This window comes from Copadichromis virginalis, linkage group LG4 (genome assembly GCF_057382275.1).
Source record: "Copadichromis virginalis isolate Kocher_CV1m ecotype Utaka linkage group LG4, C_Virginalis_male_GT1.1, whole genome shotgun sequence".
Taxonomy (NCBI): Eukaryota; Metazoa; Chordata; class Actinopteri; order Cichliformes; family Cichlidae; genus Copadichromis; species Copadichromis virginalis.
The window spans coordinates 34686157-34702485 of record NC_140621.1 but is presented as its reverse complement, the minus strand read 5'-3'; the positions used below and the strand labels follow the sequence as shown (position 1 = coordinate 34702485).

At 42.7% G+C, this 16329-nt stretch overlaps 1 protein-coding gene across 1 annotated transcript; it reads right to left on the bottom strand.

The window, feature by feature from the left end:
- Positions 1 to 2467: 2467 nt before the first annotated feature.
- pigq (phosphatidylinositol glycan anchor biosynthesis, class Q) lies at positions 2468 to 14578 on the bottom strand. Its single transcript, XM_085455071.1, has 14 exons — positions 14486 to 14578; positions 13245 to 13435; positions 12868 to 13054; positions 12319 to 12488; positions 11987 to 12183; positions 10908 to 11039; positions 10681 to 10801; positions 9768 to 9894; positions 9491 to 9644; positions 6316 to 6427; positions 5314 to 5394; positions 4942 to 5056; positions 4786 to 4847; positions 2468 to 3819 (listed from the first exon to the last, which is right to left on the bottom strand). The coding sequence occupies exons 2-14, from the start codon at positions 13395 to 13397 to the stop codon at positions 3667 to 3669; spliced, it is 1764 nt and encodes a 587-aa protein (XP_085311197.1). The 5' UTR covers positions 13398 to 13435; positions 14486 to 14578; the 3' UTR covers positions 2468 to 3666.
- Between the last annotated feature and the right edge of the window lie 1751 nt (positions 14579 to 16329).

Here is a 16329-nt window from a genome sequence, read left to right as displayed (position 1 = left end):
CTCATCACGTGGGATAAACTGGATCAAATCAAAGCTGCGCCCCGTCAGTGAGAAAAACAGAAAATAACCGAGGAAACAAGCAGAAGGACGAGAAATAAATACATGCAATACTTCTGTATTCTTTTCAGTGCGTGCAGACTGCAGTATGAAAAAGAAATCGATAGGAAAATGAATATGGACGAAATTAGGTTAAAGAGTAAAACAATATATAAACAAATATATGAATGCATAAATAACACCGTACCACTTACTTATTTATGTATTAATATTTTCTCTTCATTCCACCACTTATTTCTTTGTTTATTCAGTTCAGCAAAACTATAAAGAGAAGATATATAAGATATTTTTAACAGAAAGTGATTTTTTTTACAAAGTGGAAGGTGGAATATTATATAGATTCAAGATTCTTTATTTCTCACATGCATAGTCATACAAGCACAACACACAGTGAAATGTGTCTGATAAGAACAGACACTACCACTAGATATTTAAAGTATTATATTATTTATTGTGTATTTATTGTGTTTTGTTACTTAGAATAGAAAATCAAATAAATGAATGGGGTCAAATAGAAAAACACCAAAGTAAATAAATAGGAAAATTAATCCAGTAACTTATAGTTAATGTTCATCTTGCTGCATTTAATAACATGTGTTGTAATTCTGCCACCATCATTGTGTTGCTGGGTTTATGCACCAAAATTCACATCCTTTTCTGTTTTTTTATTCATTAGGTATTTGATTGGCACTTTAGGGCCTCCGTATGTTTGTGTAAGATCATTTTTATGGGGGGATTTGGGGAAATCCCGTTTGCCTTCTTGCAGTCTGTATGAAAAAAGACAATCGGCTCAGTTTAATCTCTGATTATTTTCGGACAAAACAGGCTAAACTCAGATTAAAAGACATGAAAAACTGCATCAAATCTTTCATGTGACTCATCAGACAAAACTCCCTGAAATGCTGGACTGTTCATAAAACACGCAGTTTTTTACATTTCCTATAAACAAAGAGTATTTAAAACAATAACAACTGAAAGGGAAATGTTTGTGGAGAGTGTCATAATCTGCCCTGTTACTGATCATTTTTCAGTTTTCACTGTCGTAGGGGAGCAAAATACATTTGGACCATTTCCCAGAATATAATTCATGTTGTGTAACCACGGTAGGAATAATATTATGAAATGTGATGTACAGTAGTGGGCTGAGAGTGTGTTTGATTATGTGTGTCAGGCCTGTTTTTATAGCACCATGACTCATCTCTCGCCTCAGCCTCCTGAGGAAGAACACCTACACGCATAATTAATGAAGTGTTCTGGCAGCAACAGCTTGAATGAGGCAATCTAAGATAAAATAGAGATTAAAGTGTATTTACATCTGGGATGGATCATATTTATACTTTTCATGCAGTGGAAATAAACACTGACTGAACAGTCTTCTATGCGTCTTCAACAGCTGTGCTTTTATTCTGAAAAGCTTACGGTCATTTACAGGGTGTTTCCCCCCATAAATGCTACAGGATACCCTGCTTTATCATGCTTGTTTACGCTAATGGGGCCAAAGTTTACAAAATGAACATCATAATGATAATGCATAATACTGGATACGGAGGTCGTACAAACCCAATATTCTACTTTTGAGACATCCCTGTATCTGTGCAACAGCAGAGAGGTTTTTGCCTCTGTGTGTGAACTGAAGCTGTGAAACACGCTGAGTGATGCAACGTCCCAGAATCACTCTGCTTAAAAAGTGGTTGAAAAATATGATTTTTGTAAAGCACAAGGATGTGTGTATAAGTCTGTATATATCTGTAAATATGTATAACTATCGGCATGTTAGTGGGGTTCTAAAACCAAATGCAAATTGTAAGCTAGTATTTATGATATGATGGGGAATACACAGGAAGAAAAAGTGAAAAGGGACATGATTAATTAAGCTAACGCTTCTTCTTACTTCTTTTTGAATGTTATTATTATTATGCTTATCATCATTAGCATCTTTATTATTATTTAATTGTTTGTTTGTGCTTTTTTTTCCTCTTTGTGTTGTTATTTTTACATGTTCAAAATACAATAAGAAGAAATTTCGAGGACCTGATAGAAAATAACCAGCATGTGTGTATCCACGTCAAACTTCAGCATAAGTGTCGTAATGGAAATGACATTTAAATAAAACTGTCTTTACCTCAGCAGTCTTTTTTTCCCCCACGAGGTATTTAAGCACAAAGACAGCAGCAGTGATGACATCATCAGTACGTGCCACATTAACGATGTCAGCTGAGTTAACATTCATTAGTATAAAGTCTCTCTGCTGTTTGGTTGCCACTCATATACACTGTATGTAATGATATAATAATTTTTCACCTTATTTTTCTAAACTTTCCATTGTTTATTGTTTGAAAACAATAAAAATATGTTGTGATGTTCCAGCTGACTCAGCATGAACACCAGAGGAGGAAGGACGTGCTCAGAATCCTGGATTTTCCCCAACGTTTAATGAAAAGCTGAATTTAGTCAAAAGGTTTGATCAGACATAACAAAACAGGCACATTACATTTAAAATGAACGACAAAAATCAGACTTCACGGCTGTAACAGACGTGCAGAGTCAGTGAGTGGAAGAAGAACATTCATTATTTCATTTAGACTAAATCGCTCTCAGGTTAAAAACAGACACGTAAAAGACATCAAAATAAAAAAAACATTTTTTCTGGTTACAATTATTGAAGGATTAAAGATTCCAGCTATTAACATATTCAGTGCAGTTGGTTAATATAAAGAGTCATTTGATCGAGTTTGTGTGTCTGCACTGAAGGCGAACAGTTTACGGCTCCACAGTTTTACTCACGTTAACACAAAACAACAAGATCAGGTCATTCTTAAAAAAAACCTTTAAGGTGCTTTACAAATGTACCACTCGCCATAAACACAAGAGAACAATATTTAGATTTTCTCATTAAAAACATGACTTTGATTGAAGCCTTGGTGCATGCTGGTGGATTAACCAGGGCAGCTGTGGCACACGTCTGTCCAAAAGTCCTCCACAGTGATGTGAGACTGATGAAAGAACACCTTTAATTTAAGTTTCCTCAAGTTTAGTTGCTGCTAAAGTGGTTCTACAGTTTGGAGGGGGAACTTTATTTTAAGTGACTGTACAAAAACCAAACAGAGAATTAGACGTGTGTTTGTTACTTTTTATGGCTGATCACAGCTCGTACAGGAGTTGTTTTGGTCCAGTTTTGTTGTTCTTCCTTAAACATAAAGTCTTTTATAATGACAAATAAAAATGTAAATCTGTAAAGTCAAAGGAACGATCAGGTTAGTTGAATTTTACTCTGAAAGAGTGAAAGAGCTTCCTCGAGTGTTTTTATACCCACAGCTCTTAAACCAACACCAGCAGGACGTGACTATTTGCTGGTTGTCCTGTTTCTGGTATCCGTGTGAGCTCAAATATTCATCATCCACCTTCAGGCTGAGCAGAAAGCTGTAGACGCGATGAGTCGGCAGCTTCAGGCGATGTTCTCTGTGACGCTCTTCCCATCAAATATAAAAGCATCTCCCGAAGGTCGTCTGTCTTTTTCCTGTCCGTTTCCATCTCTTTATTTATTCAGTCTCTTCCCTTTCCCCCGCTCCCTCGTCTCTCCTCTTCCTCCATCGCATTTCTGGCTCTCTCTCAGTCAACCTTGGTGCTTTTGTGTCTCCAGGGATAAATCAGCTCCCCGACAAACAGCTTCTTGACCAGAGCGGCCCATGAGTCTCTGGGGTAGCAGCTGTATGTCGGGGTGCGGTACAGCTGCACCACAGTGCTGCACTTCAGAGGGTTTATCTGAGGAAGAAAGCATCAAAATAATGGCTTACTGTCAGGAGGAGCACACACTGATGACACATTATTAGCACGCTGAGGTAGGAAGTAAGGTACAAACAAAACAAATGCACCTGCAGTTCTTATAAAGTCCACTAGAGGCGCCAGCAGTGAGTCGGTCCCCGTGGGCTCCCACGTTAAACTTTACAGCAGATATAAACACGTTAACCGTCTCATTAAGTGTCAGTTTTATTTACTTAAGTGTTGTAGTCTGTAAGTTTTTGGTTCTTTTGTTTTTTATTGAGCTTCATCTGATATTTCCCCTCCTGAGTTCCTGGATCACAGCGGCGTGCCAAGTCTGAGTTTTCCTGTTCCTCAACCACCAGATGTGACCTCAGCATCTGTTCCTGCACCAAACCTGTCAGACGTCTCCTCAGGACCAGCCGTCAGGCTCTGCTGCTGCTCGCCCTCCAGCGAGGTCCGGCCTCCACCCTTTTCTGTTTCTCTCTGCAGCTCCATCATGTTAGTTTTCTCCAGCGTTGGCTGGCTTATGTTTATTTCCTGTTTTCCATTTTTCTTTCAGTGTCTTGTGTTAATTTTACTTCCTTTTTTTTTTTTTTTGATCGTCCGCCTCGCCCAGATTGTTCTCACCTGTCATGTGTGTTTATAGCCCCGTCTTCCTCTTCCTGTTTTTAGAGGAAGTCAGTAGTTTACCTGAAGTTGTAGTAGATTGTGTCCTGCTGGAGCCTTTGGGTGAATTTTTAATGTGACCAATAATAAAGTTGCTGTGCAGTCAAGAAAAATAATTTGGCCTCAAATGTAACAAACTAAGTATTTAGCATTTAAAACAAGCAAACAGCTGGATGATCATGGAAATTTCATCCAGCTGTGATGATTTGAACACAAAGAGGCTTCCTTGTAGCAGCCAATGAGGTGCCTCCATGTTTAAATCTGCGTGGTAAGACAACGAAGACCTGTGTGACCTCTTACCTCCATCAGCAGGTGAAGGGCGGTGCCCGGCTCCTCACACAGCACCTGGAACTTTACACCTTCTGAAAACGTGCACAAAGCCTCACGATGAAAACCTGCACACCTCCCCCACGCAGTTATTTAAAGGCTTTATAAAGACGGTTCAGTAAAGCGTACCTGCCAGTCTGTAGGGTCTGAAGAGGCGGAGGCCCATGGCAAACAGCGGGAAGGAGTTGATGAAGTCCACGCTGAGGTGGAGGACGCCCTGGAACAGCACCACCACGAGCCGGAGCTGCACGACACAACGAGACCCGGGAGTCAAAAAGAAACAAACAAAATAATGGATTGGATTTATATAGCGCTTTTCGAGACACCCAAAGCGCTTTACAATGCCACTATTCATTCACTGTCACATTCACACACTGGTGGAGGCAGCTACGGTTGTAGCCACAGCTGCCCTGTGGCAGACTGACAGAGGCGAGGCTGCCATATCGCGCCATCGGCCCCTCTGACCATCACCAGTAGGCGGCAGGTGAAGTGAAGGCGTACCAGAGTGAAGACCAGGTAGTAGAGGGCGGTGGTGGGCAGCAGGAACAGCAGGATGGTGAAGAGCAGTGTCCCGATGAAGAGCTGGAAGAAGCACAAACACAACAACACTCAGAGAAAATTCTCTGCATCTCTAAGAACTGATGAAGATTATGTTGAGTCTGAGGCTCTCGATGCCTCCTCTTCCTCATGATAATTCATTTTTTAAATAAATGTAAAAATCTTGGTATTAAAGCTCTTGAGTTAGTTTGGGTTTGAAGCTCCTGTGATGAGGTTTCAGATCAGTCTCAGCATCCAATCGCTGACAAACGTCCCTCTAAGAGGGGGCGTGTCTCCTCTTCACAGTAGGAAATTAATGCGCAACCAAATAAATCAAATTACGTTTGTTTATTCAGAACATTTTACACCAGAGTCGAGCACAGAACAAGCAAAATCAGGAATAAGTGCAAGAAACCCAGATGTGATGCTCCCATTTAAAGACTGCTCAGTAGAAATCTATGAATGCCTTTAAAGAGCCAATCAGCAGCTGAGCCTGGAACCATGAGCCAATCATGCTGCAGAGCTCATTCACAGCTCCTAAAGCTGAGTGGAGGACGATGCATTCACCGTTCTCGACGCGGTAACAAACATCTTTCTTTGATTTCTTTGCCTCCCTGATCCTGGTTCTGCTGGAGGTTCTTCCTGTTAAAAGGGAGTTTTTCCTCCCCACCCTCGCCAAGAGCCTCTCACAGGGGATCGTCTGATTGACGGCGTCTTCTCACCAATATTTAAGGTTCTTTATCTTATAAAGTGTTGTTGTGAAATGGAGCTGTATGAATCAAACTGACATCAGTGGTGCTCAGATATACATATAGTGAGGAAAACAGCTTCCGAATCCTCATTTTGGGATAAATGTACCATTTTTTTTAGCAGTTTTTAAATAAGATTGACTCTTTGTCTCTACAAATGTAGATGTTGAATTCATGGATCTCTACCTGTTTATTCTCACAGGTGTTTGTGGGTTACCTGGTCCACGTCATAGGAGCAGGAGTCCACTCTCTGCCGCAGGACGTTCCACTTCTTCCCTCTGAAGAGCCTCCAGAGCGACGAGAGCCCATAGATCTTCAGACAGTACAGCCTGACAGAGACACAAACAGGTGATGAGTGACTGCTTAAAAGGAACAGGTAGATATCTGACACAAAGACAGGTTTCATAGAAGAGCTCTGCAGAGGCCTGTTCAGCTGGTAAACCACCAGCTTTATGCGCAGCAGCACTGACAAATCATTTCAAGTGTAGTCACAGAAAAAGCACCACGGCTGTAATAGGAGCAGTCATTAATGACACACTCAGTCTGTTTGACAAAGACTAAGAGAGACAGAGAAGCTTTCCGTTTGAAGCACAGCGAAGCTTCTTCGACTTTCATCCTCTGCAGAGCCGAGCTGTGTTCACGGCAGGAGATATTTTTAGACCCAGGCGCGCAGATTTAATAATAATAAAAAAAACTCAGGCAAAAAGCTCTCAAAGCGAAGAGCCGGCGGAGCATAAATATGTGAGGAGGAAAATGGGTAATATTTCACTGTGCACCACGGGGCGAGGCACTGCTATCTTTAGAGCAAATACATAATTTAGTCAATCCTTCACGACAGCACTCAGACTCCCGTCACACCACACGGCAGACTAACAGACCTCATTTCTCCTGTTAAAGCCAAAGCAGGTGAGTGTACCTGAGAGCTGACAGAACAGAACCAAGATTTAAGAAAATGAAGATTTAAATGTCATCGAGCTCATCTTTTAATCCTCAAACGGGATTCAGCAGCGATGACGTGCTGTTTCTGCAGCTGAACACGTCTTCAGGTTAAAGATTAAGAAGAAATACTCATTAGTCCTGTGATGCTCTGCAGTTACTGGCTGACCTACTGAAGGCAGCAACATTTCCTGCTGCAGAAGTTTCAGTTTCACACGCTTGTGCACAAAATATTGTAAAGAGTGTCATCTCCAAACCAGATGTTTGCTTAGTTTGAGTTTGACAGCAGCAGCCTGAGAGGACGTATGACAGAGTCATCGGTTCATCTGCAGTGTGGTGTTACAGGGATGCAAGCATGCTGTCACTTTTAAATGGTAAGAAGCGCTAAATAAAGGCTGCCAGGGTGGTACCAGAATTTAACTTGACCCTAAAATCTTCCAGAACCAAAAAACTCATCATGAAAGTAAGAATGCCCCAAATCTGATCCATGCATGATGCTGCATGGAAGGGGCCCTCAGCACCCAGACATGAAGAAGGCCCAGCAGAGGCTCGACTTCTTCAGGGTTCTCAAACAAAAACAGCCCGTCCTCCCACTGCTGCTCCATCAGCACCACCGAAACCATCACCAGGTTCCCACCACCCTTCCTGGAGGACATTTGGAGCCACCGCTGCCTGATAAGAAGCACCAACAGAACCACGAACTCGCCCCTGATAATACTAATACTAATATATTTATATATTCATGTGCTTGTATATTTTCTGAGGATATTTTAATACATTTGTATTCCTTATTCTCGCTTCCTTTCATTGTACTTTGTTCAAAGACAATAAATTCATCTGAAAACCAATTAATTGATTATATTAGAATATTTTGCAACAAAGTGTTGTGCAAAAATCTTAAGGCACCCTCATTTCTTTATATTTGTTGGTGAAATGTGGAACAGTTGCAGGGATTAACTGAAACGTGTGCAAACACAAAGAAATACATTAGAAAATTAAACAGAATAAGTTAATATTTATTATTATGACCACCTTTAATCTTCATCACAGCCTGAAGTCTGAGGAAACTCTCTGTCATTAGTTTAAGTATCCTCAGTTCTCCAGCCTTCGTGGAGGACGTTCAAAGCTCTTTGGATGTTTCTGCCTCTTGTTCTGTTCTCTGTCAGGACGATCTCACGCTGCTTCAGTAAGTCTGAGGTCCGGCTCTGAGGAGGCTGATCCACGACTGGTGGTGTCCCACAGGTGTGTTGGCATCACTGTCAGTTCATAATCGTCAACACCGCTGGTTAAACTGCAGCCCACATGTCCATCACTGATGCCCCGTCACAGATTTTCAGTCCAGTTCTTGTGTAATTTCCATACCTCAGCCTTTCCTCACAGTTTTCCTTGGCAATGGCTTCTTGACGGCCGCCCTTCCACTGAGACCATTACTGATGGCACGTTCATACTGAAGGGTCACGTTTCACCTTCATCTCTCTCTCATGGTTTGGACCCTCCTCTGAATCTTCACCATCTTCTCACAGTCAACAATGACTCTGTTCAGCAGCACAGTGCGAGTGTGAACATCTAAAGCAAACAGGCCTGCAGAGCAGAGCGTGCACCAGCTTAGGCGAGGCTCTTCCAAATGTCCAACCCTGTTATGTAACCGTGACGTCAAACAAAACATCCTGCAAGTCAGATTTGGTTCTTTTGTGAGCGGCTGCAGAAATGAATTATGATGCTCTCATCTTCATCTTTCAGTTTTCACTATTGTCCAAAAGGTATTTTATAGTAAATTTACCGGCTGTGTAAAAGTTTTTATGTGTAAGATTTTAAATAGTTTCTTTTTGAATGAACTGCTTTTAGCAAACGTCCCAAATATGATCTTAAAACCCACCAATTTGGCCTCCATCACCTCAGTCCGGTCGATTATTTCATTATTAATAAATTCTCATTTCTAGACCATTCTCGGGCCATTTTCTACCAAGAAGTTTTTTCTAGATGCACAGAGGAAGGAAAAGATTTGAAAGCACTGCCCCCTGCAGGTTATCAGAAGTACCTCCTCTCACAAAGCTTTACCGCGTGCTTATTCAATAAGGTGGTGAGATGAAAACTAAAAGAAGTCCTAAACAGTCCACTCATCCAGGTCCAGAGGCAGACTCGTCCTCAAACCCAGCAGAGAAGACTAATCTCTGCGGAGAGTCCTGGGTCTGTCCCAGGGCTTCCTCCCATTAACACCTCAAATGGCTCCTGTTGAGGTGGAGGAGCATCAGTTTCACTTCCTCACCATCCTCGCTCTCTAACCCTGACACCCACAATCTCATTCTCTCCTCACAGCTTGAAGAAATCAGCAGCTTCACCTTCACACAGACACTGTGCACATCTGTCGGCCTCATGCTCCAGGCCTTGTTGCCTTCACCGATCAGAATGAGCTTTGCTTCATAGCGGAGTAAAAGCTGGCCGTTTCTAAGACATACCTGGCTCCGTAGACGTAGAAGCAGTAGATGTGGAAGGTGAGCAGGGCCACCATGTCTGACAGCAGCGAGAGGGCAAAGGTCAGGCCAAGGCAGGCCGACAGACCTCCGTACCACAGGATCCCCTCGATGAATGGAGACATCAGGTGGATGTAACCTGGATGGAGAGACCAAGCAGCACAGTGAGAGCCAGCACAAGCTTTTGTGTCACTTTAGCGTGAAAAAGATTTAAACAAATTAAAGGAAATCTCAACACTGCAGAAAACCTCCTGATACTCACTGATCCAGAGGTGTATGTGGTACAGGAAGAAGCGGCCCAGAACCTGGTCCAGGGCCCGGTTCATCTTCAGCCCGGCTGGAGCTCCCATCAGCCACTGCAGCAGCTCCTCCAGCTCTTTAGCCACATGCTGAGGAGGAAGCGCAGGAGTTTAATGACAGAAGAACAGAAGCTGAAATTACACCAAATCCAGCCGGTTATTAGCGACTTAATGAGGCCTGTCGGCGCTGCGCAGGGCGCTGAAGTCTCTACATTTATAACATGAAGAGTTTTTGTGCCTTCAGGCTGTTTCCACAACATGATCCAAACACATGTCTGAGCATCATTAGTTCACTTATCAAGAGACTGTTTTTGTTTTCAAACCTGGAGTTTCTATAAAGCAACAAGCTGAAATTATTAAAGCTAAACTTTTTCACGTTTTTCCGATCCGGCGCGCAGCATCCTCTAAACTGCTTTTTGTCTCCTGGATGAAGCAGCAGTAATGTCTGATTATGCTCCTTCGATCCGTCTCTTGCTGGCAAAAGATGCTCATGAAGTGCAGGCAGCACAGGTCATTGGGCTGTGCCCCTCAGCAGGCTTCTGGAAGTTGGCCAATCAAAATAAAGTTGGTGTTTTAAAGAGACACGAACTAAAACAGCTTGTGTGAGACAGGAGGGCTGCATGAAGGCCAGCATGAGGTACACATGGATCCTTTTTTTAAACAATGAATCATGCAGAGCTGCTTTTTCCAACAGTGAACTGCAAAAACAAAACCAAGCTCATATGTCATGATGGCGATTCTACATCAAAGACACGACCATGAACCTGTAAAACAAAGACCAGTCTGCGAATCGAGGACATTCATTCAGCTCCAGCATTACTCAGCTGGTCCCTCACACTTGCACACAGCAAAAATCTCCACAGAGCAATAACTTACATCAGCTGCAGGCATCAGCATGTTAGCCAGCGTGGCGATGTGGTCGTCTCTGTAGAGCCACGACATGAGCAGGACGCCGAGCCCCACGTCCACCAGGAACGACACCAGGATGTTGCCTTTCCTGCCGACAGACATCAAAGCGGAGACGCGGCGTTACAGTCGGCTCGGTTTCAGCAACAGTTTCAGTACAAACCAGGTGAAGCTCCATTTCTTCACCAGACGCCCACCTCATGAACTGCTTATGCTCGATGGCTGGTTTGGGCGAACTCAGCGTCCTCATGTGTTCGGTCCTGTAGCTGATCTGGACACATGTGGACAGTTTACTGGACAGGAAGCGCAGCGGGTAAAGACTGAAGATCCTGCATGAAACAGAAGAGGCAGCTTAGAGCTTTACAGCCGCGGTCGGGACTTTCTTACAATAAATGTTGGACTAATAAATAAGAGCAAAACAAAGAAGGAAGCAGGAAAAGTACGTCGCTTCTTCAATTCAAAAAATAGTTTTTATCCAGCTTTGCATTACTCCAAGTCTGTGGAGGTGAACAGAGAGCCGAGTTTGAAAGCAAAGCTGTCGATTCACCGGCTGAGCTACGTTCTGACCATGAGACCAACAGAGTGAGTCTGAGGATACAAGCAGCAGAAATGAGCGTAATGATGCTGCACCTCCACATTAAAAGGAGCCAGCTGGGGTTGTGCAGCATCTGACTCGATGCCTCCTGGCTGCCTCAAAGCTGAGGCATTTCGGGCATATCAGAGTGGGTGAGGTCCTGCAGCAGAGCCAGAAGCTGCTCGATAGCTGCTCCTTCTCTGCTAGCTTGGAAGGATCTTAAAGCTCCTCACAGAAGTGTTGGAGGAGGTGGAGAGGGAGGCCTGTGCATCGATCTACTATACAGCTTTTCTATCAGTCTTTATTAACAGATTAAACACACCCAAACGCTGAGATGTAATAAAGTGTAACTACCTCGAACTTAATCCGTGCTTTGATTTTTTTAGAGGATTTTAGTCTTTTGCACAAACAGGACTTGAGCAGATTGCTTGAAATGAGTGTTTTTTATTTCATTTTTTAAAATGAATAAACTCACTGAAATTAAAACACGCAAAGTGAAAAACACTGAACAAGAATCTTCTCGTGCAGAAACTGAAACGGTGAAAGAAGGCACGGCAGGATTATAGTTTGTGGTTTATTCATCATGAATTAACAGGATGTTTTGTGCAGTTTCCAGCCGGGGGAGGACAACCAGCGATAAAACAATCAGCACATTGATCAGTATATAAAATTATCTCTCAGCTGTAGCTCTCTTCCTCTTACCGGATGCTGCAGAGCCACGTCCACAAGGCGAGCAGCCAGCTGATGAGCACACACAGCGGCACTGAGGCCTGTTTAAGCAGCTCCACGATGATGCTGGCCTCCCGGCCTTCAGACTGCCAGTGCGTCGACTTCAGCGGCCCGTCATCGTAGCGATCCAGGAAGAACAGAGGCTGGCTGCGCGCTACCGTCTGGAACACCTGCAACAGGAAGAGGAGGAGCATGTGAGAGATCACCAGCTGCCCACATCAGGGATTGGACGCATGTTGGTGGAGGAGCTGATTTGAGAGCTTTGCACCAGCACGGAGACATCACAGTTTTTTTCTCCTCTCTACCTGTTTCAGCTCAGACGGCGGCTCGGTGTCGAGGTCAGGATCTCCACTCTCAGTGGGGTGGAGCTGCGACAGCATCACCTTCCTCTGCTCATAGTGGACAAAGATCACCTTCTCCTCCTCCTCCTCATCATCATTTTGCTTTTTTGCTTCCTGCTGAGTTTCTTGCCCATCTGAAAGTTATTCAAATCAGAGCACAGAAACTTTCAAATTAAATGAAGGACATTTTATTGGACATTTAAAAACAGAAAAGAAAAATAATCTTAAAAACAGAAACAAACTGTCAGATAAAAAAATGAAAGACAGCTGTGAAAAAGGAGAACTATCATTCCAGGGTCAGCAGGCTTAAAAGAGTGGGAGGAGCTAAAGCAGCTTAGTTCAGACAGGATGAACTGCTAGGCTGCGCCAATGCCTGCACCTGTTTAAGATAAATGAGGATTATTTTGAGCTGAGAATCATGCAAAGCTACTCTAGCACAGTCCAGAATAAAAAAAAAAAAAGTATGGAAAAGAAAAGCCAAGGAGGAAGCAGATTCCAGTCTGAGGATCTTACTTTGGTTCCGGTTGACGACCTCACAGATGAAGCCCATCTTTCCCATTTGGCGACTGACCTGGAGCCAGTGCTGCTGGGGGAAAATGGTGCTGAGGTCCCTGAGGAAGCTCTCCATGCTCTCCTGACCCTCTTTAGGCAAACTCCAGGAGCCGAGTACCGTCAGCTCCACCCCGCTCTGGGCCTGCATCTTAGAGACGAACACAGAGGACGGCTGAGGGACTGACGTCTGGCTCACGTTGCTGAATGGATTCATCTGATCATCTGCAACCTGACTAAAAGTTTTCCTCTGCATTGTGTTTAATTCAAAAGTCAAAGGTGACACCTATTGGACAACTTGTGCCCTACAAAGACTCAGCTCCCTCTTTATAATCACCAACCTGCTGGATGTACTGTTTGACCTGCCCGGGGATGAAGGGGTAGTGAATGACCGCCAGCACCACGGCTGAGTCATGACCAGAGATCCAGCGGCCCACCAGCAGCCCGCTCTCCGCCCGGTTACAGCACTGTGGGAAGAAAATCTTCAGCACCATGACTGCACTGTGGCTCAGAGTCCAGCAGCTCTGATGATCTGAGAGAAATAAAACAAGCAGAGGTAAACTTTAACTTCAGTTACCGCCCTGACGGAGAAATCCTTCATCACAGATACGCGTGCTGATTAGCGCGTGCAGGTCCCTCATTGGTGTCCACACCTTGGTTGGAGACACTCGTCTAACCCTGGAAAACTCACTGCCAGCAGCAGATATTACAAAAGTCCAACTTGGAAATCAAAGAATTCTGAAATAAAATTTATGTGAACATTTTACAACAGCAAAGATGGCGGTAAAAGTAAAGCGTTGAGGAAAAGCCTTTAAAAAAGTTTCAGCCAGTGTCTTAAAAAGGTTTTAAAGCCTCTTCTCTCTAACCTCTATTCTACTGGTGCTTTCCTGACATGAAGCCCAGCATGGCATCAAGGCTCAGTTTCCCAGACATGGAATAAGCCTGGACCTGTTTTCAGTGGGACACATTCACGGAATACTTCTCCTCATTTAGGAACAGGTCTAATCTATGTGTACAACACACTGTATGTGTGTATATATATACACAAGAGTAACAGTAACCAAGTACGAACTACCCGCCGAGGGGACAAAGAAGTCCTTATTAATGAAAAATATCCCCGCGTTTCCATTTAAGTGCTACGACAGGAAAATCACTCAATCTTCCATTTTTTGAATGGAGTTCGGCAACAGAATGGAACAGGGTTAGAGACGGCTGTCCTCATTTTTTGCCCTTCAATCAGAAACCCGATTGGAGCACAACAGGAAGCCTGGGGCAGGGATGACATTGATTTCCGAGACCACGAAGCCGGTCAGCTGCAGTTTTATCTGCAGTGTTATTACAGAGTAACCGCGGGAACATAAAGAAATTACCCATCACGTCAAAGAGAAGAGTGACACCCCAACCTGCTGGTTTATCATGTCCCCCACCTGACAACCACCTCAAAGTTCTTCGCATTTTTCATTATTTTTCGTTAAAAGCGTTTTAAAATCAATGAACTGAAGCTCGAACAAACAACGGAAAGGTCAAAGTGTCTAACATCACTGCGGAGACGAGACACGAGTGTTAAAAATGCAACTTTTACCTTGTTTAACACGACAACAAGAGTTCACCTTCCCTCTGCAGCTACGTGCAAACCGTCGGCACCATCTTCGTTGTTGATAGTCCGTGCGATAAAACGCTCCGGAGAGAAACACGCGTTAATGACTGTGCTGCGTTCCTCTTACTGCGATTAGATTTCAGTTTTTGAAATAATTAAAAGTCTCACATATTTTTTTTTTACCAAAGTTTTTTTTTATTTGAAAGGGAACTCTTTCAATAGAGAATATTAATAATGTTATTTTGAAAAGTCACTATATTAGTTTACATTCCTTGTTGTTTTATGCTAATAGTTTGATCAGGATTTTCTGAATTGTAATGTCTGAATGAAGGTATTGATCCTTAAGGGGAAACGTTTCAACCCAAAACATCCCAGAACAATAAAATAAGCATTTAAAGTCAACATGTAGTTCTCCTTACTCATAATTCCAGTTTACACTGAATTTATTACGTTTGCTTCAAAATTGAATTTTACCACGTTCACAGGCTTCAGCATTGGCCACAAGACGCTCCTCTGATTTTGAAAACAGTAATTCGTGTCGGCGTTATAAAGGACTGTGTTTCTGCTAATCCTTTTTAATTAATTTATACGGTTATTTCCTCTATGAAAAACTTTCTATATTCACTGTCTTCATGCGGTCCTTTTAAAATAATAAGAAGATATTATAATACTATAACAACATTTATAATTTACCTGGACCGAAAACTTTAAAACTTTATTATCCACAAATAATCAAAATCGTTAGTTTCTCTTAGGTTCTTCTTTTCTGTTAAGAAAACCAAGTGAAATGATCAAACTGATGTTTTAAAATAATCAGCTCATACTCACCAGTAAATGCTCAGTGTGCTGGAGCTGCTGCTGTGAATGCACAGTTGGTCCAACTGAAGAGATTTTATCTCCGGCTGCAGTGACACAGCAAGAAAAGAGCGCGAGGAGAAAGAAATATCAGAAACCTTCTGGACGAAGCGACGTTAGTGAGCGGGCAGGATTCAAGGCCACAGCAGCAGATCTGACTGAAGCTTCACAGATATCAGCAGATATCACAGGTTCCAAAATGAACATGAGTGTGGCTCAGCCCTTTGATTTATACCACAGTAACCTTTTATTCATGTCACCGAGCTGCTGAAGCTGGCATAAAGGGGAGGTTTCAACACGCTGCTGGATTCAGGTATAAAATTCAATAAGAACTGCAGCTGGACTTGAACCTTGAGCCTCAGTGTTTAAATCCACTGACAGACAGAACCAGCCGAGCTCTCCAGCAGCTCTGATGGATCAGAAATTTACTCTGAGGTTACAAAACATGCACACGAACGAAACGGACAAAACCTCCTTAAAACAAAAGTATACACGATTTTAATTCAGAAAACTTACACAGAAGATCTTTAAAGCATAAGACTACCTGCTGGAGAAGTGGGTCATCTGGAGGTTTGATCTCATGATGCAGAGGAGAGCCACAGGAGTGGCAACTTTTAATTTTGACCTTAAAAGTAGAAAAAGATATTTGCTGGACTTGAATCCTGAACCTTTTAGATAAAATATGATGAGACCATAATCAGAGCTCTCCAGCAGCTGATGTCTGAAGACCCTCCAAACTAAAAGGAAAAGAAAAACACACAGAGAGCAACAGAAACTGTATAAAAAGGTTAAGGAAAGCCCCAGAACACACTCTGGTTCAAAATGAAGTTAAGTTCTAATTAATACAAAACCTTACATTTAAATAATAAATGTCCACTAATAAAATATATAACAATAAAAAGAAGACTGTATGTATGTATGTATTAAACACATGCACTAGCTCTCTGTAGCTTTAAAAAAGGCAGCCGATGCTC

What these genes read in the sequence shown, in the direction of transcription:
- pigq (XM_085455071.1), bottom strand. Translation starts at nt 13,397, where the DNA reads ATGGTGCTGAAGATTTTCTTCCCACAGTGCTGTAACCGGGCGGAGAGC. An exon ending in GGTCGTCAACCGGAACCAAA is followed by an intron (nt 12,489 to 12,867) that starts GTAAGATCCTCA and finishes AATAACTTTCAG; the next exon opens with ATGGGCAAGAAACTCAGCAG. An exon ending in CGCCGTCTGAGCTGAAACAG is followed by an intron (nt 12,184 to 12,318) that starts GTAGAGAGGAGA and finishes TTCCTGTTGCAG; the next exon opens with GTGTTCCAGACGGTAGCGCG.